At 55.7% G+C, this 23,773-nt stretch overlaps 2 protein-coding genes and 1 long non-coding RNA gene across 4 annotated transcripts in view; 1 reads left to right on the top strand and 2 right to left on the bottom strand.

Moving 5' to 3' along the window:
- ADAMTS3 (ADAM metallopeptidase with thrombospondin type 1 motif 3) overlaps positions 1-13,809 on the top strand; it is a 60,630-nt gene extending 46,821 nt beyond the window's left edge. For both annotated transcript variants that reach the window (XM_053940140.1, XM_053940139.1), the window contains exons 6-22: positions 1,115-1,198; positions 1,303-1,459; positions 2,021-2,126; positions 2,421-2,564; positions 2,973-3,105; positions 3,628-3,741; positions 4,341-4,486; positions 4,866-5,041; positions 5,888-6,021; positions 6,445-6,568; positions 8,157-8,237; positions 8,938-9,101; positions 9,214-9,379; positions 9,804-9,936; positions 10,394-10,601; positions 10,722-10,839; positions 12,409-13,809. In XM_053940140.1, the coding sequence (XP_053796115.1) occupies positions 1,115-1,198; positions 1,303-1,459; positions 2,021-2,126; positions 2,421-2,564; positions 2,973-3,105; positions 3,628-3,741; positions 4,341-4,486; positions 4,866-5,041; positions 5,888-6,021; positions 6,445-6,568; positions 8,157-8,237; positions 8,938-9,101; positions 9,214-9,379; positions 9,804-9,936; positions 10,394-10,601; positions 10,722-10,839; positions 12,409-12,977 (2,757 nt within the window). In that variant the 3' untranslated portion in view covers positions 12,978-13,809. The remainder of the gene's footprint in view (positions 1-1,114; positions 1,199-1,302; positions 1,460-2,020; positions 2,127-2,420; positions 2,565-2,972; positions 3,106-3,627; positions 3,742-4,340; positions 4,487-4,865; positions 5,042-5,887; positions 6,022-6,444; positions 6,569-8,156; positions 8,238-8,937; positions 9,102-9,213; positions 9,380-9,803; positions 9,937-10,393; positions 10,602-10,721; positions 10,840-12,408) is intronic.
- Positions 13,767-14,824, bottom strand: LOC128786683 (uncharacterized). Its single transcript, XR_008430432.1, has 2 exons — positions 14,400-14,824; positions 13,767-14,294 (listed from the first exon to the last, which is right to left on the bottom strand). It is a non-coding gene; the product is annotated as an uncharacterized LOC128786683 (long non-coding RNA).
- A 310-nt stretch (positions 14,825-15,134) lies between these two features.
- LOC128786827 (collagen alpha-1(I) chain-like) lies at positions 15,135-23,716 on the bottom strand. Its single transcript, XM_053940476.1, has 5 exons — positions 23,560-23,716; positions 21,315-21,446; positions 20,553-20,636; positions 19,299-20,054; positions 15,135-16,018 (listed from the first exon to the last, which is right to left on the bottom strand). Exons 1-5 carry the CDS (start codon positions 23,714-23,716, stop codon positions 15,135-15,137), a joined length of 2,013 nt encoding a protein of 670 aa, XP_053796451.1.
- Positions 23,717-23,773: the final 57 nt, after the last annotated feature.

Raw genomic sequence — 23,773 nt, 5'->3', positions numbered from 1 at the left:
AACTCCCCTGTTGTCCATTGGCACAAGGGAAGTTCTGAACATTTATCCTGGCCCAGCCCTTTGTGGGAGCAATGCTCTTTCACTAATGGGGAGAAAATAAGAGAGGAATACGTGACCTTTGGGATGATTGCTTCACAGGACAGGCAGCCTGAGCTCTGTGCTCATTCTCTGTTCCACTGCCCTGCTGACACTGCTCTCAGCCTCAGGGATTTCAGGTTTAAACCATGGGCTGAAATCCTTGTGCCAGGGCCCACAGTCTGGACAGCTCCCAGTGACCTTTTTCCCTGAGGGGAAGTTCTGTTTAGCCTGACTGAAAAATAAAACAACCCCTCTAACTCCTGCTCAAACCCACCAACCTCTGAACTGGGGTGTTTATTTCTCACCAGTTGCCCATAATATAATATTTATTTTGTTTTTAGGGGAATGAGGAGCTTCATTGAGGACCTGCAGATGTTTCACACTCTGGTGCCAGGACATTTCTCACCTTCCCAGACACAGGGAAGGGCCTCAAGAAGGACAACTTTTGGCCCATCTGCATAATTCTGTTTTTCTAACTTCCCCTCCACAACGCCTCTTTTTAGTACAGAAGTGACCACAGAATTCTAATTGATCTTGAAAAAGTAGGGCAGCAGTATAAGCTACTCCTAAAAAAAAATACTCTTCAAAACAAGAAGCACTGGAAATGCTCCAGGCCAGGTTGGACAAGGCTTGGAGCAACCTGGTCTAGTGAAAGGTGTTCCTGCCCATGGCAGAGGTATGGAATGAGATGAGCTTGAAGGTGCCTTCCAGCCCAAATCAGTCTGGGATTCTGTGATTTCCAGGATTTGTACTTGAAGTATTTTCCCCAATCTCCTTTTCTTTGAACTCTGATCCATGAAACATGAGAGGAGGCTTGACATGTGCTTCCCAAAGTTCCGTGTGAAGGGGGTATGTGATGACAGGAAGTGAATCTACGCTTTCCACTGAGCGGAAATGATCCGAGACTTGAATCCTTTTCTGAGGACTGTAGTGCTACAAGCACTTGAAAAAACATCTCCGTGGCCTTGGAAGTTCCCTTGGTGTCATCAGTGGGTTTTTTTTTTCCCTTTTTAATTTTTCCTCTTTTTTATCTCAGGTGAATGAAATTTACCACGACGAGTCCCTGGGTGTCCACATCAACGTCGTGCTGGTCCGGATGATCATGTTGGGGTACGCGAAGGTGAGCGAGCCTCTTCTCCACCCTCACCTCCTGGGCAGAAAATCCAAACTGTGCTGAACTGGCTGCCTCTAGGAGCCACTGGGTCTAACGTGTGGCTCTCTCAGTCCATCAGCCTGATCGAAAGGGGGAACCCCTCGCGCAGCCTGGAGAACGTGTGCCGCTGGGCCTATCAGCAGCAGAAGTCAGACCCCAGCCACGCCGAGCACCACGACCATGCCATCTTCTTAACCAGGCAAGATTTTGGGCCCGCTGGTATGCAAGGTAATGCAGCTGACCTGGAGCAGAGCTCTGGGCTCGGTGTTTCTTGGCTGGCATCTGCCAGAAAAGAGGAAAAATTGGGAATTGCATTGTGAACTCCCTGTCTTGTTCATTTCACAAGCTTTTTCAAAAGCAAGGAGACCTTGTCATGAGTCCTTGCCATTTTTATCCAACCACAGATTGAATTTCTCTCTTGAGAGTTTTAAATATATACTTCTTAGCTCTCTTCAAACTCCTGTGTGTGCAGGGATCACTGGGAACCTCAGTGCATGTGGCATTCCACCCCCCTTTATTTTATTGCATCTTTCATCACAGATTTCCATTTATAGACATCCCAGCCACTCTGACACCTGCATCCATCCTCTGGCCTCAGGAAGCTAATGATAATGGGCAGGAACTCCCAAAGTTCAGGGTGTGTCAGAGCTGGCACTGGTCAGGATGAGGAGCCAGGCAGGCTGCCCTGGCCTTAGAGCAATGTTAGCTTTTCCTAAGGAAGTTTACTGGGGGTTCTCATTTAAAATCCATGTGCTGAGCACAAGACTCAGCCCTGATGTCTCTCTGTAGGATATGCTCCTGTGACGGGCATGTGCCACCCGGTCCGGAGCTGCACCCTCAACCATGAGGACGGGTTTTCATCAGCCTTTGTTGTTGCTCATGAGACTGGGCACGTGTAAGTACCACTTTTACCATCAGATCACAGAACGCAGTAGTGGTTAAAGCAATGGAGAGACAAGTGGGGGAAGAAAGGAAGGGGAGGCAGGGTGAACTTGTTTTCTCTGGGGTGAGGGAAAGGTCAGGAAGGGACCTGGGAGGTCCAGGCAGTGGAGACAGGAGCTGGTTTGAGTGTCCTTCACTGCCCTTTCCTCAACCGCTTGTGCTGGTGGGTCAGATTTGGTACCTCTTTCATACCTTTTTCCTTACAGTTGTTTTTGCAGTAGCTCTGAGGGGGGGTTCTTTGTTTCAGGCTGGGCATGGAGCACGATGGGCAAGGGAACAGATGTGGGGACGAGACGGCGATGGGCAGTGTCATGGCCCCCTTGGTGCAGGCCGCCTTCCACCGCTACCACTGGTCCCGCTGCAGCGGCCAGGAGCTCAGGAGATACATCCAGTAAGGCCTCCCCAGTGCAGCCAGTCTCTGATCCCTCTTTTTTCAGACCCTCTTTCCCTTCAAATCCCTGTTAGAAAGGCTCTGACCCATGAAGGCTATGCCCTCACACGGGGCTGTTCCATAGCCCATCTGCTCAGGATGAAAAGTCTGTGGAAAGACCCCTCTGACTCCAGCGGGATTTGGAATAGACCTCAGATTGTCACAGAATCCCAGACTGGTTTGGGTTGGAAGGGACCTTAAAGCACATCTCATTACAAAGCCCCTGCCATGGATAGGGACACCTTCCACTAGACCAGGTTGCTCCAAGCAAGCCCCACCCAACCTGGCCTTGGGCAGTTCCGGGGATGGGGCAGGAATTAGGAGTATACATCTTCTCACGGTATTTTTTTTCTGTATCTCTTTCCATAGCTCTTATGACTGTCTTCTCGACGACCCCTTTGAGCATGACTGGCCCAAGCTTCCTGAGCTGCCAGGCATCAACTATTCCATGGATGAGCAGTGCCGTTTCGACTTCGGCGTGGGCTACAGGATGTGCACAGCAGTACGTCCAGACACCCAGGCAGAGACACACAGCAAGGGGCTGTGACCTGATGGGAGAGCTGAAGTGCCATAATCATTGGAGAGAAGTTAATGGAGTATTTAAAGAGATCTGTAAAGAGCAGAGGGATATTTATGGGGGAAATTCAGTCCTCTGGGTCCTGTGGAATAATGGGAAAATGAGTGGCAGCATGGTCCACGTGGCACAGACTGATGAGAGCAATCCCAAGAAAGAAAAGGAAAAAAAAAAAAAATCTCATTTTTGTTCCACTTCTGGGTGTCTTCTTTCCTCTTTTCACTAGCCCAGGGCTGGGGGATGCAGGGGATAAGAACTGCCCTGAAGATGCTAGGCTCATTGGGTTGTGTGAGATGGAATCTATGGGAGTGGGTTAGATCCTTTTCCAAAAAGTAGAAATAAAATAAAAGATACAAATAAAGTGCAAAAAAAAAAAATACAAAAGTACTTGCTCATCCAAAAAGTATAAACAATCTCATGTTCTGCATTTGGTCCCTTTGTGCTTTTCAGTTCCGAACCTTTGATCCGTGCAAGCAGCTGTGGTGCAGCCATCCCGATAACCCCTACTTCTGCAAGACCAAGAAAGGACCTCCCCTCGATGGCACCGAGTGTGCCCCAGGAAAAGTGAGTCCAGCCTTTGCTCTCTGCTTGTCTTGGGAAAAAGACCAGCAGTTACATCCATTTGGACTGAAGGGCACAGAGGGGAGCGGGGAATTGCCTGGCATTCCTGGGGTGAAGCGGGAGCTGTGCTTTCCCACTGGGATATTCTGGGAGCTGTACAAGGTTTGCCGTAGCACATTTTGGGCAGAGATTCCAGCTGAGGTGAAACCTCTTCTGTGACCTCTTTGTTATGTTTTTTGGGTTCTGTCTCATCTGCAAAGTTTCTATCAAGTGCCTTTAGGAATCCAGGGAAGCAGATGATGCTGTTACTGTGGGATGGCCGCTCAGAACTCACTGTCCAGACACCCTGTGGCAAATGTTTGTGTAGGCTGAGGATTAGCGGCCGATTTTTCCCGTTAATATCCCCATTAGTGGGTGTCCTGCTGCCAGTCCATTTTCAATTATAAAATTATACTAAGATACCTGGGTTTTTTTTTTTAGCAAATTCCCTTTATTTTGAAATACAGGAGACTCGCTTGTACAATCTGAATGTGCCCCAGGCAGCAGCAAAATGTTGCTGTACTGTGCCTGTTCTCACCTGTTTCCTGTCCTAATTCCCTCAGTGGTGCTACAAGGGTCACTGCATGTGGAAGAACACCAACCAGTTGAAGCAGGATGGACACTGGGGACCCTGGACCAAGTTTGGCTCCTGCTCACGGACCTGTGGGACTGGGGTTCGCTTCCGCACACGCCAGTGCAACAACCCAATGTAGGTGTGGGAGTTGCACCCGCCTGGGTGTCCTCAGAGGGGCCACTTGCAATGGTATTTGGGTTTTGGGTGGACATTCTGTTCAGGCCCCTCGAAGTGGGGTCATTTTTGGAAAGTTCAAGAATTCCATAGAGTTACAGAATCCCAGACTGGTCTGGGTTGGCAGGGACCTTAAAGCCCATCCCATTCCACCTCCTGCCATGGGCAGGGACACTTTGCACTATCCCAGGTTGCTCCAAGCCCTGCCCAACTTGGCCTCGGACACTTCCAGGGATGGGGCAGCCACAGCCTCTCTGGGCAGCCTGTGCCAGGGCCTCAGCACCCTCAGAGGGAACAACTTCTCCCTGATGAAAATCTCTGGAATATTTTCTTCTCACAGGCCCATCAATGGAGGTGACGATTGCGCCGGGGTCAATTTTGAGTTCCAGCTGTGCAGCACCGAGGAGTGTCCGAAGCACTTTGAGGACTTCAGGGCACAGCAGTGCCAGCAGCGCAATTCCCACTTCGAGTTCCAGGGCAGCCGACACCACTGGCTGCCCTACGAGCACCCCGACCGTGCGTCCTGCTCTGGGCCTTTAGTGACACTTGAAAGGGTTTGAAGCCATTCCCCTTGGCCTGGATATCTCAGGGACAGGCCCAGAACACCCAGAAAAGCAAATAAGTTGGTTCCCACCCCATCCGTCTGTTTTGTCTGAAAATCAATAGTTTTGCTTTAAATCCGGATTTTAATACCCAAATTCCCTGCTCTGACTCAAATTTTTCCATTTTAGCCCCAAACAATCAATTTCTCTCTTATTTATCCCTAAAATTCACAGTTTTGACCCTAACGTAATACATTATATGTAAAAAATAGCAGATTTGCCCTAAATCCCTGATTTTAACCTGCATTTTCCCTACTCTGACCCAAATTTGCCCTTTTAACTGCCAATTTTTCCCCCAAACATGCCCCTTTATCCCTAAAGTTGACATTTTTGCTCCAAAGTTGCAGAATTATGTCTCAAAATCACAGCTCTTGCCCTAATTTCTCCGTTTTCACCCAAAATCCCCCATTTACCCCCAGACCTTCAGTTTAGCCCTACAATTCACCTTTATGACTTCAAAGTGCTTGTTTATCCCTAAATTGGATACTTTTTACCCCAAATGGCCACACTGTGTCTCAAAAACACCAGTTTTGCCCTAAATCCCCAGGTTTCTGCCCCAACCACTGCCATGTTCCCCCAAAAAATTCCTCACAATCCACGTGTTCCTTCCCAAACCACCCCATTCCACTGCTCGGCCCCCATCCTCACCCCCAAACCTGACTGTCCCTTCTCACTCCTTGCTCCATCGGTGGGATAGTTGTCGGGAACACGCCTGGAGCACTGTCCTCCATGCAGCCCTTTCTTTTCCCTGGCTCCACAGCTCCCAAGAGATGTCACCTGTACTGCCAGTCCCGAGAAACGGGGGATGTGGCTCATATGAAGCAGCCGGTGCACGACGGGACTCGCTGCTCCTACAGGGATCCCTACAGCATCTGTGTCCGTGGGGAATGTGTGGTGAGTGGCACCTGCTCTGGGGACAGCTCATGGGAACAGCTCACAGGCAGAGAGAGACTTTGTAGATGTCTCTACATTCCATATTTGCAGCATTGTATTCCTCTGATTCCTTGAGATTTAAATTAAATTAGAGAACGGCACAGACCTGTTCCAGGGAAATGCTCCGCTTGTCTTCCACTCATTGTTTCTTATCATAGAATCCCAGACTGGTTTGGGCTGAAAGGGACCTTAAAGACCATCAGTTCCACCCCCCTGCCATTTCCTTCCACTAGCCCAGGTTGCTCCAAGCCCCATCCAACCTGGCCTTGAACACTTCCAGGGACGGGGCAGCCACAGCTTCTCTGGGCAACCTGTGCCAGGGCCTCAGCACCGTTATAGGAAAGAATTCCCTCCTAATATCCAGTCTTGCCCTTTTTTCTGCAGAAAGTGGGCTGTGACAAGGAAATAGGCTCCAGCAAGGCTGAGGACCAGTGCGGGGTCTGCGGCGGGGACGACTCCCACTGCCGGACCGTGAAGGGGACCTACACCCGCACTCCCAAAAAGCTCGGTAGGAATAACAGCTGCCTACAGCTGGCTGGAACTCCTGCTGCCTCTGGGGTTTGTGTGACACTCACAGACACGAGATAATGGGAATAATGGATGTAGCACCATCCCATGAGGTTCGTCTCTGAGCCTATTCAGGACAGGCTGCTGTCCATCGGCCTCCGATTGTGGATGGATATGGAAGTGATGGAGGTGTTCAGGGAATGCTGATAGATTTTCCCTAGCCTGGGTAAACCTGGTCATTAAGAAGGCTAATAGACCTCTTTCTACAGGGAAACACGTAAGCAAGAGGTGCTCAAAAAGAGTTCAAGTCTCTAGAAAACAGTTTCTGCAAGTACCCAACCTAAAATCCTGCCCGGATTGTCTGACTTCCATGGAGTGGTTGTCTTGCCCAGATGTGTCCAAATCTACTGTAAATGCATTTGTCTATGATGTAATTTATATCTTTTGCTTGTAAAGAGCATCTGGGTGACACCCAATCAGTGGAATGACCAGACTTGGCTCTCAGGACACTAATTCCAGGTGTTCTGTTTAAGGGAAGACCAGAGGAGCCTTTCCCTTACCCAGAGGAGCTCAGTGTTTCCCTTTCTGGGACAAAGGAGGCTCAAAACATTTTGGGTAAGTGCAACAGCTTGTAGGGAGAGAGGCATCCATGGGAATGGGAGATCCTGTCTTCCTGTAGACACGGACAGGTAATGCCAAACCAGGCAAAATCTTGATGTTCCCTGTGCTCTAAAGGTGATGGAGGAAAAGACTGGAAATGCTGTTGGGCACAGGCACTGCTCAGCTGGGATTCTGATCTTCCCTGTTCCCAGCTCTTCTGTTCCTTCACTTGAATTTTCTCAGGAGCTGTGGGTGTCAGGGGCAGGACAGAGTGCCAGTACATCCAGTAGTCCCAGAATCCAGTGATTTTGCTTAATTAAATCTGCAGTTGTTAAAAAGAAAATAACAGGACTATGAAAATGCCATGCACTCAGAGAACTTAGGGGGCTCTTGATTAAGTCTTGATCTGTGACCCATCCCTAGAAGGGATTCTAGTCTTCCTAATGGCAGTGCTTCCTTAATTTTACACCAATTACCTGTGATTTGCACTGGTAAATAACTGAAATTGAAACTAAGAACACTTTTCTTTGGGAACAACTTTTTACTTTTGCTGCAGACGTGACCATCTGAAAGGGCAGTCAGTAAGCTCCAATCCAACAACCTGGCTGAGGACTGATTTGGGAAAGTAGCGAGAAAGACTTGTGCTTGTGTCCTCATGTGCTGAGGAGCACAGGAAACATCTCTGTGCCTGAATTGTTGATAGATCCTGCTTGGAGCAGCACAGCCATAAATATTAAACTGATCCCAGGTGGAAAGTGGCAAATCCACCTGTAACTGGTGTCCCTTCTCTCCCTGGAAGAGAAGAGCCCAGGGAGGGCCTGTCCCACCCTTTACAAACCGATTGGTTCCATGTCTCCTGGCTCTGCTCTTCCGTGGCTGCTGGATGCCCTCTCCTGCAAGCAGAACTGGGCGTGCCCTGCGCTCCTGACCATGGCTGTTCCTTTCTCTTTCCCTCCCTGCTGCCTCCACTGACCCTGCACGTGCCAAAGGGTACCTTAAGATGTTTGATATCCCTCCCGGGGCTCGACATGTGTTTATCCAAGAAGACGAGGCCTCTCCTCACTTTCTTGGTAAGTGTTTTTCTGCTCAAGTTTGGTATGAGGCTTGAGAAGAAGCACGGGGTACTCATGCCGGAGAACCTGAGGGATGAGAGAATCCAGTGAAGGCGTTGGGTAAATGTGGGCTTTCCAAATTGCCTGGTCAGGGCTTAGTCCTGCAGTCCTACAGCTCAGCAAACAAACATCTCTTCATGTGAATTCTCCAAAATATTAAACTGACCCAAATTTGCCTGTTTACTAACCAAAGATTGTGATGACTCACATGAAAGTGGGAACTGCCAGGATTAATCTAATTCAGTATCTTTTAATTATTCCTATGGTGCATTGCAAAAAGCTGTACAGAAGAGTACACTGAATGATCTTTAAGGTCCCTTCCAATCCAAACCATTCTGTGATTCCAGCTCTTAATGAATTGGCTTCTACTTGAAGCATCATCATCGTCATCATCATAGTCTCCGCTGTACTTGGCTCTTGAGGTGGGATGTGGAAGCCCAAACCCAGGCAGTTCCACAGGGCTCCTATTCCTCAGCTCTTCACTTACAGATTTTAGCATCACTTATGAATTTTAGCATCTGGGACACACCTGTGTGCAAAGTAAAATGTGATGAAAATCTGTTATTTTCATAATCTGATGGAAATACCCCTCCCCGTGCCACCCCGATTGCTGCCAGTGCGGGGGAGGCACGACAGGCTCTGCTCTCACTCCTCCCAGCAATCAAGAACCAGGCTACAGGACACTATATCCTGAATGGGAAAGGGGAGGAGGCCAGATCCCAATCCTTCATCGATCTGGGCGTGCAGTGGGAGTACAGCATCGAGGACAACACGGAAACGCTGCACACGGACGGGCCCCTGCATGATGCCGTGGTGGTGCTGGTGGGTGACGCGTTGAGCTCAGCCTTAGGGGCTATCCCAGAGCCAGACCTTGGTGTCTGTACTTAGCAGAGGAATCAGTACCAGTGCTGGGTTTGTGTTTGCTTATTCACAGATCATTCCTCGGGAGAACGACACCAGATCCAGCCTGACCTACAGATACATCATCCACGAGGATTCGGTGCCGACCATCCACAGCAACAATGTGCTGCGGGAGGACACGGACACCTTCGAGTGGGCCTTGAAGAGCTGGTCCCAGTGCTCCAAACCCTGCGGTGGAGGTGAGCCAGGGATGAGCATGCACCTGTAACAAGTGACAAATTGCCAAAAAAACGGGGGAAGGGAACGATTTAGATTCTTGGCTTCCCTTTTTTAACAGCGGTTTGTTGTTTTAGGGCTCAGGCTTAAAATACCCGAAGTGCATGATTGTTCCCAGGTGTCACACTTCCAGCCTAGGAAGAAAAGGGCTTCTTTTGGTGTTTAAATTCAGACCCCAAAGCTACTTTGGATGCCCAAACTCAGGCATTGATGCTCCTGAGCATTCCCTGTACTCATGGTCTGTCCATGGCTCTTAAGCAAATAATGGGGAATGCAAATACCAAAATACCTGTCTTGTAAACCCATTTATTAGGCCAGAAAACCCTATTTAAGCCAAACATTCTAACAAGGACCTGATTCTTCTGATTCCTCTGACATGTTTCACAGGGTTCCAGTACACCAAGTACGGGTGCCGCAGGAAGAGCGACAACAAGATGGTTCATCGCAGCTTCTGCGAAGGCAGCAAAAAGCCAAAGCCCATCCGTAGGATGTGCAACCTGCAGGAGTGCACAGAGCCCCTGTGAGTGCAGCTGGGCACGGAGAGCAGGGATTCCTCCTTTGGACAGGGTAGCCACAGCCAGATTGGGTGGGATGAATTTGAGGGCATGCTGACAGCTTGCCAGCCTGCAGTTCCTGAACATGGAGGGGAGTTTCTACCTGTGTAAGCATCCATGCTAATCTGATTGGGTGGTTGTAGTGTATATATATACATACATACATATATACATATATATATATATATATATATATATATATATATATATATATATATATATATATATATATATATATATATATATATATATAAAATAATGGAATAGATTGGGTTGGGAGGCACCTTAAAGCTCATCTCTTTCCAGCCCCCTGCCATGGGAAGGGAGTTTTTCCACTAGATGAGCTTGCTCCAGGGATGAGGCAGCCACAGCAGGACGAAAAGGTTAACAGTTGACGGTGTCTGACTCCATTTCCCTTCCCAGCTGGGCAGCAGATGAGTGGGAACACTGCACCAAAACATGCGGGAATTCCGGCTACCAGCTCCGCACGGTGCGCTGCATCCAGCCTCTTGCAGACGGCACCAACCGCTCCGTCCACGCCAAGTTCTGCAGCGGGGATCGCCCCGAGAGCCGGCGGTCCTGCAACCGGGCGCCGTGCCCCGCGCCGTGGAAAGCCGGGCCCTGGTCCCAGGTGGGCAGCGGAGGGTGGGGGCAGCCCCAGTCTGTCCCAGAAGCCATGGCTGGCACGTGGGAATTCCTGCCAAGTGCTGTGACACAGGATGCCCTGACCTGTGCCCTCTGTGTCCGACAGTGCTCGGTGACCTGCGGGGAGGGGACGGAGAGCCGGCAGGTGCTGTGCCGCGCTGGGGATCGGTGCGAGGGGGAACGGCCGGAATCCGTGAGGGCTTGTAAACTCGCTCCCTGCGATGGTAAGAGAATGGCAGGAATGGCTGCAGTGGGGGGCATGATTCCTCCCTGGAGAGCACCGTGCTGGCACAGGGGTCACACGCAGAGTGCAGCTTTTCTCTTGTGTTCAGTCCAGCAGTCTCAGGATGTCACAGCTCCCCACGCCGGGGTCTGTCCTGTGCGTGTGCTCAAACAGGGTTTAATCACATTGGCCCAAGTCGTGTTGGCACAGACTGGGGCCGGAGGTGAAGGTCAATCCAAAACAAACCCTGCTTGACCTCTAAATCCCAGGGTAAGTTCTGCAAGCTGCCAAGTGAGGGAATAAAAATACATAAACATGGAACCAAGAGCATTAATGAGGTTCCAGGGAATCCATTACATTGTTTCCATAGAATTTTAAACAGGTGTTGAGGCTTTTTATGACAACAATGGATTTCTTCCTTTGGATTATTCACTCTGTAGGATTTGGGGTTTATTGGGGCCTCGTGGTGGCCCTGAGACTGTTCAGGAGCTGATAGGAAAAGCAGTCAGAGCTCCTGGCAGGTGCAGGTGTTTTCCCCAAGACTGGACAGCTGGGATCTGCTTTGGGTCCTTATGGAACCTGCTGGAAGTGGAGAAGCACAACCCCCAATCTCCACATTGTGGGTGGAGTTGTGGAATCTAAACCAGCACAAATGGATACTCCAAAATGAACCATGAGAGGACAGCACCAAATGAGGGCCACTGTCACTATGGTAAGGCAAAAGGAATTGTAGCTGTAGCCCAGAATTCCATGCTGAGGCTGGAATAGCCTCACGGTGCCTCACGGAGCACAGGTATTCCCATGCAGAGCTGCTGCTTTTACACCAGGCTTGTCAGGAACCAGTAAGGGTTCTGAGGAAGCTCAGCAGGATCAGGACAATGACATGTCTATATTCCATAGAATTTGCTATTTATAAGCCTCATCCCCCAGCTCCACTGGTGTCCTTGTGGGGTATTTTACTGAGTTCCTTGGAACTGAGCTGATTTTCACCCTGCCTGAGCTCAGGCTCCAGTTGCTATTTTAAAGCAGGAGAAGGTGGTGGCTGGATGCACTTCTGGCCCACGGTGAGGCAGCTCCTGTGCCCAGGTGAGGAAATCTTTCTCTGCAGAAAGCTGATTTTGGTTCAAAGCTTCCAGAAGAGCCTCTGGAAGTTCTTTTTCCTGAGGAAAGGGATGCAGATCCCTGCCTTCAGGGCACCTCAGGTGTGACCCACTGTTACAGCTTTCCATCAGTTCTACAGTTCCATTTGGTCCCTGAAAAACCCAAACTTAATATGAACAGAACTTCATCTGACTCTAACTTTCTATTTTAAGGCTTCGCTGAGGGCTATTGCTTGGGATTTAATTTCTGGGAGGGATGATTGCCTTGGCTTTAATGCTGCTGATGGATGATGTCCTCTCAGGCTGTAAAGGGAAGGGATTTGGGGTGGGTAGGACATACCCAGTGTGTGAGGGAGCTCTGGGAGGTTGGCACTGGGAATTGCTGTCTGTGCTCCTCTAAAAACACAATGTGCTGACATTTCCCAAGTGCCCATCAGTAGGTTCCCATCCCTGGGACATTTGTTTTACAGATGAGCCTTGCCTGGGAGACAAATCCATCTTCTGCCAGATGGAAGTGCTGGCCCGATACTGCTCCATCCCTGGCTACCACAAGCTGTGCTGCGAGTCCTGCAGCCGGCGAAGCAGCAGCTTCCTGCCACCCGGAGGGGCTGGGACCGAGGGGGATGCAGCACTGGATCCGGGCAAGCTGCCGAGGGCTCCGACGGTGCCCACGCCCGCGGTGCCCGCCCAGGCTCGGCTCCTGCCCGGGAGCAGCTCTCCAAGCCGGCTGCCTTCGGAAGCACAGCAGGCTGAGCGGCGCATCCCGCCATCCAGCCCCGAGCCCAGAGGTGCCAGCGTTCCGCACTGGAGAGCTCCTGTGGCTGGGAAGACTTCACGCCTGTTGGCTTTCCTGCACCAGTTCCCTGCCAACAGCAGCAGCCTCAGCTCTGGTAGTGCCCCGGCACTGGCCACAGCTCTGCCTCTGGTGCCAGCAGAGAACATGGCAGCGGGGGCTCCTGCGCCAGCCAGGACCTCCGGGAAGGGTGAGGGGCGCACAGGGAAGCGATGGCCTCCGAGGGCTGCCCCTGTGGAACGATGAGCAGGAAGGCTTGTGCAGGACAGCCACGGAAAGGGGCTGTTTGGCACTCTTGTGTGTGACTCCCTGACCTCTGGACGCTGCGGAGCGCGCTGCGTGCCCCGGGCAGGGCACTGCAGGGCACCGGTCGTCCCCTGTAAATACAAAGGACAAGAAGTGCTGGTTCACTTTCTGGTGCTCCCGGCCTCCTCCCACCCCTCATTCCCTGGCCAGCTGGGACACGCAGAGGAAACACTAAAGGAACCCTCCTGGCAATGAGTGGGAGTCACTGAGGGCTCCGTCCAGCTCTGGGCCCAAAAGTTAGCCCTAACGTCAGCAGCCCTGTGGCTTTGGGCTCTGAACACCCCCATTGTAGGAAATGCCCCACTGCAGGCAGGACCAGGCATGGACACTCAGAGAAACACTTGCCACAGACCGAATGAACCCTTAGGACTCCCTGGAAGTCCTGGAAACAGACGAGCACCATTGCAACTGTTGGGTAAATGCAGGAAATCAGCATTATTGTAAGAGTTTTGTGCTGTCCCACAACTGTTTACCTGTATTGTTCCAGTGCCAGGTGCCAACCATCAAGTTCTGCCCTGTGAGCATTCCAAGGGCCGGTGTTTAAAGCAGTTTCAAGGTGGATTTCAAGGTGTGAGAGATATTTATATTTCTGGCGTGGATCAACTCCAAACCTCCCCGCCCACGGCGCATCCGACTGCAATAATTAATTTATGTCCATCCCCACCTTGTCCCAGCCCAGCCGGCCGCGCTCCTTCCAGCACGGCGCTGTAAAGTACTTGTGTATAGGAGTGAGAGCTACAGATATTTATTAAAAGTGGGTTTCTTGACAGTATTTTGTGTACTAAATATTTACACTGAGGGCAGGTGACTCTTCCTTTTGCCAAGATCAAATCAGGAGATGGAATTAGATGCTGTGTCGTATGGATATCGAAGCTGCTCAACTGCTGTAGAGAAACTGTTGATCTTATTAAGAAAAGGTTTTTTATCACAGGTCTCTCTCATTTCTCAGTGGTCATCCAAGTTTCATGTGCAATCGCTGCTCCCCTGTGAGAAGTCCCCAGGATGGAGCCATTGAATGCTGTGAGGGGATGGGGGCCCCAAAGATGCAATTCTGGGAACATCCTGGCAGCCCTGGGGGGTCCCTCGGGGGAAATAAGGGTGGCACTGGCATTAGCAGAGGTTTCAGACGTGACAATAAAACAAACCTTGGACATCCCGAGGCTTTCCCTGCTTTGACTCACGTGGCAGCATCTGGTTTTGCCATTTTTAAGTTTTCTCTTTTTTAGCCATTTCCATCCCAGGCAGGACCTTCCCCGACTGGAAATAAAGATTAAATACCTTAACGGGATTTTTTAAAACAGAAGTTTTGCCATTGGAGAGCGTGATGTGCAGAGAAATTGAAAGGAGAACATCAGATTTCACCTGGCAGCTGTCAGATGAGCTGCACCTTATTGGTGGCAGGGAAAAAGTCGCTGTTCGAAACTCCCTAAGTTCCGAAGGCACGAAGGGCAGGAAACGCTGAAGGCAGAGCGGGGACCCACGGCGCGGTCAGGGCCACCTCCTAGGCCAGGTGTGCTCGTGGGGCCACCGAGGGCGGGCACGTGGAGGGACAGACAGCGGCCGCTCTGGCTCCCGGAACATCGCGGGCACCCGGGAAACACCGCTGCTGCCGTCCTGCCGGGCCCCGGCACGGCCCCGGCTCCCCGCATGCGGAGCGGGACCGTGCCCGATCGATCCCCGGCCCGCCCCGGCAGAAGCCGGAGCAGAAACGGCAGGCGCCGAACTCGGCTCCGGCCCCCGCCGCGGGCTCGGGGGTGGCGGAGCGGGGCGGCCGGGCCGGGAGCGCTCCGGGGCGCGGAGCCGGCCCTGCCCGCGCACCGCGCTCCGTGTCCGCCAGAGGGCGCCGTGCGGGTGCCGGGCCCTCCCGGCGGCTCCGCGCCCGCCCCGGGAACCGCCGCGATCCCGCACCCGGCAGCGCCCGCCCGCGGCCGGCCCGGGCCCGGCACCGATCCCGGCCCCCATACCAATCCCGGGCCCGACGCCGCTTCGATCTCCCGACGAGGGAGAGGCGGCACCCCCGGGAACGCACCGGCAGACCCGGCAGGATCCGAACGCCCCATCCCGGCTCCGGCTGTGGGCTCCATCACCCGCTTTCCGTCAGCCTCGTCCCGGCATCGTAGCAGGAGGGGGCACCGAGTCCGGGCTGGGGTTTGCCCAGTCCTGGCCCCAGTGCGGCCGTGGTGCCCCGTCCCCGCGACCCGCAACCCGCCCGCCGGGGGAGAGGCAGCCCCGCTCCGGGAGCGGGCACGGGCGGGACTCGGTCTCACAGCCCCGTCCCCAGGCGCGGCCCCGCCGCAGCGCTGCGGGCTCCGAGCGAGCGGTCCCCGCCGGGAGCAGCCCCGGGGCCGGGGCTCGCACAGCGCCGAGCGGGGGTCCCGGGACAGCGGCGCGGGGCCACGGAGTGCGGGACGGGGCCAGGGGGCGCTGCGGCGGGGCCGCGACCGGGGCCGAGCGCCGCCGGGGTCTGCCGGGGGTCCCGGGCGGTGCCGCCTCTCGCCCGTCGGGCGGATGGAGGCGCCATCGGGGCCGGGATCGGTGCCGGGCCCGGGCCGGCCGCGGGCGGGCGCTGCCGGGTGCGGGATCGCGGCGGTTCCCGGGGCGGGCGCGGAGCCGCCGGGAGGGCCCGGCACCCGCACGGCGCCCTCTGGCGGACACGGAGCGCGGTGCGAGCGCGGCGCCCCCGCGTGGCCGCGGGACGGCGGTGCGGGGGGCGGGGCCAAGGAGGGGCGGGGCCGGCACAGGTGTGAGGGGCGGGGCAACGCGAGGCGGGGCCACGGAGCGCGTGCGCAGCTCGGGACAGCAGAGCGCGTGCGCAGTTTGGGGCCGGCACAGGTGCGAGCAGGGCGGGGCCACGGAGCGCGGGGCGGGGCCGACACAGGTGCGCGGGGCTCCAGGGCGCCTGCGCGGGGCGGGGCCGAGGGCATTTAAAGCCCGGAAGCCGCCGCAGGCGCCATTTCCTCGGCAGCGCTCGGAGGTGCCGGCTGCGGCCGGTGCGGGCTCCCCAGGCGGGGAGGTTCTGTCTCTCCTTCTGTCTGCTCCTTCTGCTTTTCTCCCCCTCCACCTCTTCCCCTCTACCGCACGCCCCCGTCTGCCCCGCAAACCGCCGCTCCCTCTGTCCCCTCCCTGCCCTATTCCGCACCCCTACCATTCCCTGCCCCTCCTGCCTGTCCTCTCCTCACCCACTGCTGAACCTGACCCCCGCCTCTCTTCCTGCTCTATCCATTCTTCCTGCTCCATCCTCACCCACTACCCAGCCTGACCCCCGCCTCTGTTCCTGCTCTATCCATTCTTCCTGCTCCATCCTCACCCACTGCTGAACCTGACCCCTGCCTCTGTTCCTGCTCTATCCATTCTTCCTGCTCCATCCTCACCCACTGCTGAACCTGACCCCCGCCTCTCTTCCTGCTCTATCCATTCTTCCTGCTCCATCCTCACCCACTACTGAACCTGACCCCCGCCTCTGTTCCTGCTCTGTCTCTCCTGCCGGCCCCCTCCTCATCCCGGTACCCAACCTGGCTCTCCCCTCTGTTCCCCTTCTATCTCCCCTACCTTCCCCTGCTTCTCCTTTTCTCCCCCTATCTCCCCTACGCACCTCCTTGTCGCCCCTCTGTCCCCCTTATCCCCTCTTGGGCCCCTTTATCCTCCCTCTGTCCCTTTTATGTCCCCTCTCTGTCCGCTAGCTCTTCTTTATCTTGCCTCTTTCTCCTTTATCCCACTATCTCTCCCTTATCTCCCTCTCCCTTATCCCCCTCTCCCTCTCCGTTACCTCCCTGTCTCTCTCCCTTATCCCCCTGTTTCCCTGCCTTACTCCCCTCTCTCCGTTGTTCCTCTCTCTCCCCTATCCCTGTTTCCCTGCCTTATCCCCCTGTCTCTCTCCCCTGTCTCCCCCTGTCTCTCCCTTGTCCCGCTCTGTGTCCCCTGTTCCCCTCGCTGTGTCCCCGCAGCCGCGGGGTTCGGGGTGCCGGATAATAAAGCCCCGAGGGCCGGAGCCGGCGCCCCTGGCTTGGTTCAAAAGGGCCGGGATCCGCTCTGCGCTCCCCCCTTGCAGATGCCACCAGTGCCCGCAGTGCCGGGCTCCGGCTGTGCCTGCATCACACGGGGCTCAGGGCGGGCCCTCCTCAGGAGGGGTCCTGGGCTGGGCCGGGGGAGCGGGGCTGGGGGATGGGCCCCTCATGGGGAGGGGGTCCGGGGAGTGGGGCTGGGGGATGGGCCCCCATGGGGAGGGGGTCCGGGGGGCGGGGCTGGGGGATGGGCCCCCATGGGGAGGGGGTCGGGGTGGGGGGGGAGGGGGTTGGGGCTGGGGGGCGGGAGGGAGGGAGGGGCCCCTCCGGAGGAGGGGTCCCGGGGAGGGGCGGGGGGCGGGCCCCCTCCGGAGGGGGGGGTCCGGGGTGGGAGGGGCTGGGGGGGTCCGCCCCCCTTAGCCCCTCCCAGCCCGGACCCTCCCCTCCGGACGGGGTCTGCCCCGGCCCTCCCGGGACCCCTCCTCCGGACAGGGCCCCGGGGGGGAGGGAGGGGCGGGTGGGGGGGGTAGCAGAGGGGGTCACGTCACTCTGGGCCGTAATTGCACATTTGTGTCGCACAACAGCAGCGCCCCTCCCTCCTGACACCCCCCCACCCGCCCCTCCCTCCCCCCCGGGGCCCTGTCCGGAGGAGGGGTCCCGGGAGGGCCGGGGCAGACCCCGTCCGGAGGGGAGGGTCCGGGCTGGGAGGGGTTAAGGGGGGCGGACCCCCCCAGCCCCTCCCACCCCGGACCCCCCCCTCCGGAGGGGGCCCGCCCCCCGCCCCTCCCCGGGACCCCTCCTCCGGAGGGGCCCCTCCCACCCCCCCTCCCTCCCTCCCGCCCCCCAGCCCCACCCCCAACCCCCTCCCGCCCCCCGGACCCCCTCCCCATGAGGGGCCCATCCCCCAGCCCCACTCCCCGGACCCCCTCCCCATGAGGGGCCCATCCCCCAGCCCCGCTCCCCAGCCCAGCCCAGGACCCCTCCTGAGGAGGGCCCGCCCTGAGCCCCGTGTGATGCAGGCACAGCCGGAGCCCGGCACTGCGGGCACTGGTGGCATCTGCAAGGGGGGAGCGCAGAGCGGATCCCGGCCCTTTTGAACCAAGCCAGGGGCGCCGGCTCCGGCCCTCGGGGCTTTATTATCCGGCACCCCGAACCCCGCGGCTGCGGGGACACAGCGAGGGGAACAGGGGACACAGAGCGGGACAAGGGAGAGACAGGGGGAGACAGGGGAGAGACAGGGGGATAAGGGAGAGAGAGAGGGGAGTAAGGGAGAGAGGGGAACAACGGAGAGAGACAGGGGGATAAGGCAGGGAAACAGGGGGATAAGGGAGAGCGAGGCAAGATAGGGAGAGACAACGGGAATAAGGGGGCTAAGGGGATCAGGGAGGGGAAGAGGGGAGCAGGAGGGGAGGGTAAGGGGAGGCAGGGTCGGGATGGGCAGGGAGGATGGAGGGAGAACGAGAAGGAAGAACAGAGGCAGGAGTCGGGGTTTGTAGGGGAGCAGTGGGGTACAGGCGGGAGGAGGTGTGGGGAGAAAATCTGGAGGGGGATTAGAGGGGGGTCAGGCTGGAGAACAGCGAGAGGAGGGGACGGGATGGAGGAGAGGAGAGGAGAGGAGAGGAGAGGAGAGGAGAGGAGAGGAGAGGAGAGGAGAGGAGAGGAGAGGAGAGGAGAGGAGAGGAGAGGAGAGGAGAGGAGAGGAGAGGAGAGGAGAGGAGAGGAGAGGAGAGAGGAGAGGAGAGGAGAGGAGAGGAGAGGAGAGGAGAGGAGAGGAGAGGAGAGGAGAGGAGAGGAGAGGAGAGGAGAGGAGAGGAGAGGAGAGGAGAGGAGAGGAGAGGAGAGGAGAGGAGAGGAGAGGAGAGGAGAGGAGAGGAGAGGAGAGGAGAGGAGAGGAGAGGAGAGGAGAGGAGAGGAGAGGAGAGGAGAGGAGAGGAGAGGAGAGGAGAGGAGAGGAGAGGAGAGGAGAGGAGAGGAGAGGAGAGGAGAGGAGAGGAGAGGAGAGGAGAGGAGAGGAGAGGAGAGGAGAGGAGAGGAGAGGAGAGGAGAGGAGAGGAGAGGAGAGGAGAGGAGAGGAGAGGAGAGGAGAGGAGAGGAGAGGAGAGGAGAGGAGAGGAGAGGAGAGGAGAGGAGAGGAGAGGAGAGGAGAGGAGAGGAGAGGAAGGAATGGGGAACTAGGGAGGAGAGGGGTAAGGGGTAGGAGGAGGAGAAAAGAGGGATAGAGAGAAGGGCCTCACGTGGGCCCCGCCTGGGGAGCCCGCACCGGCCGCAGCCGGCACCTCCGAGCGCTGCCGAGGAAATGGCGCCTGCGGCGGCTTCCGGGCTTTAAATGCCCTCGGCCCCGCCCCGCGCAGGCGCTCTGGAGCCCCGCGCACCTGTGCCGGCCCCGCCCCGCGCTCCGTGGCCCCGCCCTGCTCGCACCTGTGCCGGCCCCAAACTGCGCACGCGCTCTGCTGTCCCGAGCTGCGCACGCGCTCCGTGGCCCCGCCCCGCGTTGCCCCGCCCCTCACACCTGTGCCGGCCCCGCCCCTCCTTGGCCCCGCCCCCGCACCGCCGTCCCGCGGCCACGCGGGGGCGCCGCGCTCGCACCGCGCTCCGTGTCCGCCAGAGGGCGCCGTGCGGGTGCCGGGCCCTCCCGGCGGCTCCGCGCCCGCCCCGGGAACCGCCGCGATCCCGCACCCGGCAGCGCCCGCCCGCGGCCGGCCCGGGCCCGGCACCGATCCCGGCCCCGATGGCGCCTCCATCCGCCCGACGGGCGCGAGGCGGCACCGCCCGGGACCCCCGGCAGACCCCGGCGGCGCTCGGCCCCGGTCTCGGCCCCGCCGCAGCGCCCCGTCACGGCGCGGTCCCCACGGTCGGCCCCCGATAGGGCCGGTCCCGAGCCCCGGAGCGCGCTCTCGTTCCGCCACTTCCCTTCCGCCGCCCCCGGGGCCGCTGCGCCGCTGGGGCAGAGCACGGCGCGGCTCCCCTTCCCTTGGCCAGGGCCGCAGCCCCGCGGGGCTCTCCCCGTCGCGCCCCTCTGGAACCAGCGGGGCTGGATGGCCGTGAGCGGGAGGAGCCGCTCCGGGCCTCCACCAGGACTTTCCTCTCCATGGTCTCCACCTGCTGCATTTTTCCCATGCCCATTGCCTGCTTCTTGAAATAGCTGAGACCTGTCAGACCGCTGGGCTCATCTACGGCCCCGGTCTCCAGGGGCTGCCCACTCTACCAAGAGTACTTGCTCCAGAGTTTCCAGAGGCACCAGAGCTGACCAACAAGGAGCTGCGTGGCAAGGAGGTGGCTCTCCATGCCACCAGGTGAGTGGTAGTGCCTTTGTGCAGGTTACAATCCCAGAATAAAACCATTTGGATTGGAAACGACCCCTAAGATTCATCCTGGTCAGTTCCTGACCCTTCCTTCTCCCCTTGGTTTGGTGATTGAGGAGATGATCTTCAGTTCCCTCAGGGGTACCCATCCCAGGGGCTGCGCAGATCCCAAAAGCAGCCCGCAGCCCAGCACTCCCACAAGGTGCCTTCACCTCTGGACAGGCCCCGGGTGAGCTCAGAGCTGGGAGAGGCGTGCAAGGAGGGATCCAGGGGCCCAGAGGGCAGTGGCCGGTGCACTGGGGGTCCAGTGGGCACACAGGCATGTGCACTCATAACGCTGCTGCAGCCAGAGAGGCTCCAGAGGTTTTATTGAGAAGCCCAGGCACACTGGCCTGCCTCATCCTCATTGTGCACAGGTGACAGGAGTTGGACAGAGATGCTGTGCCATGCCCACACCTTCTGCCCACCCTCCAGATCCAACCGCTCCCCCAGGTATCCCAAAATATGCTTCAGTGGGTCCAACACTAGGGCGGCAGGGAGCCCCTTCTATCACCAAACTGATTCTGGGATCTCGATTCAGTCAGACAAGACTTGGCACATAAAGAGGGAAAACAGATGCGAACTCTCCCATAAATGCATAAAGTTACTTTATTTTCAGTATACATTTATTTAATTTTGAAAAATATAAATGCTAAAATATCTCATCATCTTCATCTTTTGATTCCATAAAAGTCACAATAGAAAGCTTCATAAAACTGTAAAACACTATAATGTTATAAGGAATTTCATTTTTTATATTACTGGAAAAAAAAATCACTTTAATATGTTTGAAATGTTTTCTGCTTTTTTCCTTTTAGTTCCACCATCTGATCCACTTCATTTCATCCTAAGTCCTTGTTCTCTCCTCCAAAGAAAACACGGACTTACAAGAATTAAGAATAAAAGTATCTGAAAGTGCGACTTGATTCAAATACAGATCCAAAGGTGCATCAGCCCCGGGAGGGGGCAGCGCAGGCCGGCGGCCACGGCGCTGCCGGGGCTGGCACAGAACTGGCTGTGGCCAGTGGCCACGGCGCGTCCCGCCGTGAGCTGGGACCTCGCATTTGCTGGGGGAAGGTAATTTTTGACGGCTGCCTCTGATCTTGGAGGGCTTTGGGTCAGTCTTCACACTTATTCCCTGAAGCGCCCACCCAGGCTTTTCCGACAAAATACCTAATTTGGATTGAAAGGACGTTCTAGTTATTCTCAAAGGCGTGCTGCGCGCAGAGAACCTTTCCCTGTCATGCTGCAGGCTCTTCCCTGCCGCCAGAGGTGGCTGTTTCTCATGGAAAGCTGCAGAACCCTTTGTCCTGTCGGCAGCGCTGCCCTCAGCACAACACAAAAAACACAACACAGAGAGAAAGATCTAGAACAGCAGTCAGGACACTTCAAGTGTATTTAACACGGTTCAGAAGCGAAGACCTCATTTTTGGGGAGATGGGTCACCAGGCACCAGCAGATGGAAGCTGTGCCCGTGGAACTGACCCTGCAATCCACCTGATGGCACCTCTCCTCCGGGATTGCTACACACCCACGGTCTGGGCAGGATGTGCAGCAATCCCACAGGCAGCTCCTCAGTACTCCACAGGCAACACTCCAGCCTGTGTCCCCACTGGGTGCCAGGACTGGTGTTCACCACGGGACGGAGAGCATTGGCTAAAGCTGGCACCACGCTTCCCAAGTTACCTGTCCTCCAGCAGCAGAAGGGATCCCAGAGCTGCTCCTCTTCAGGCCTTTCCCAAGTCTCCCCAGAATTTTCAGAGCAGGTTTCAGCCGGGTTCCTGGGATACCCAAGACAGATTCCATGGAAACTGAAGGGGAGACCCCTCAAGAGCAAGCAGGGGCTGTATGGAGCTGGTGGCTCCTGTGTGGGAGCAGATGCTAAAATTTGGCATTTAAGGTCTCAGCACCATCAGAAAATCCTCTTGACTTCACCAACCCAGACTTTGGTTTCACAAGGACCAAGTGGCAGCACGTGCCATCCTCTGTGCTGGGATTGTCTCCATCAGGGAATTCGCCTCGAGAGCTGGGGTACTTTTTCTTCTTGTTCTGTTTTTTATTTTTGGACGAAGCTTTCAGTGTGTTCCCCTATGTCCTGGTGAAGCCCGGTTTCCCAAACATGCCTTTAGATGCACGTAGCAGTATGAACGTGCTACAGAGAGAAAAACCTCTCTCCTGATGTGATGTCCACTCGCTTGGTTCCACCCCAAAATCCTGGGATGCCCATGCCTGGCCTGCTTAGCCTTGCTGAGTAGCCAAGGTTTAGGGTAAATTCTGTAGATGATGGTACACAGGGGTAGGATGCAGGAGGATGTGAATGTTGTGAATCCAAGTGTCAGGATGAACTTCCCAGCAGGCCACCTTCATCTTCCTCCTCATCCACTGTGCCTGAAGCACACCTCGGGTCTTCTCACTGCACCCACACACACACCCCAGCATTCCAAGAAAATCATGGAGCAATCCCACGGCAGAAATCAACAGCAGGGATACAACCAGCCACATATAATCTGTCCATTTAGACTCTTCTAAGATCACAAGAGATTTAAGTCTCTTTGACAGCAGGGATTGCTCATCAAAAAAACTCCAGAAACCAACTTAACCCTAAGAAAAACAGATGCTTCGGAGCAGAAGGTGTTAATTGAACTGATCCAGCCCTATGCCACGTCCTGGAGATTGTGGTATGATGTCGTGGGTTTGTTTTTTGTAAAAATCACATTATGTATGGTACAATACATTTTTTACAGAAAGCCTGGCATCTAGAAATAAGAGGTAGAACTACTCATAACTATATGTTTCCTGCTGCAGGAAAAAAATTCATTTTTCTTTACAGTAATTAAAAAAAGGTTAAAAAAATTGTCAAAAAAAAAAAAAAGTCGTAGGTTAGGCCCCCATAATTTAAACAAAATAATCTAGGAAAATAACACTCTTCCATGTACCTGACGGATTAAGTCCATTAAAGTGTTTCTTTAAAAAAAATTGCATAGGAAAGGGACATTTCCAAACATGCTACAGCGATGGCAATGGTCTGTCTGTGCTGGGAGTGAAGTACCTTCTCTTTTATCTACAGGTGAGAGCACGTGAGGGTTAGCAGCACGTTCCAGCATCTCGGAGCAGCAGCGGGAGCAGACATGGAATTAGCCTGGAGGTCAGCTCTGTTCTGCCAGACAAACGGCGGCTCACAACAGCCAGTGCCTCTGGCGTTCCCACAGGGCTGAGGTGAATCCGGAACGCTCCTGCCCTCGCAGGAGCCAAGCAGGAGGCGGCCCGAGTCCCGGGCAGCGCGGCCCGGAGAGACCGGCGGGGGCGCGGGCAGGGCGGGGCAGCGGGGCGGCTCCATTGCCTTCGCCGGTGGGAGCAGGGAGCTTCTTAACATTTGGCTAGTGACAGAATGAAT

The sequence above is a fragment of the Vidua chalybeata genome, chromosome 4 (genome assembly GCF_026979565.1).
Source record: "Vidua chalybeata isolate OUT-0048 chromosome 4, bVidCha1 merged haplotype, whole genome shotgun sequence".
Classification (NCBI taxonomy): Eukaryota; Metazoa; Chordata; class Aves; order Passeriformes; family Viduidae; genus Vidua; species Vidua chalybeata.
The sequence above is the reverse complement of the archived record's forward strand: the minus strand, read 5'-3'. Positions and strand labels throughout refer to the sequence as shown.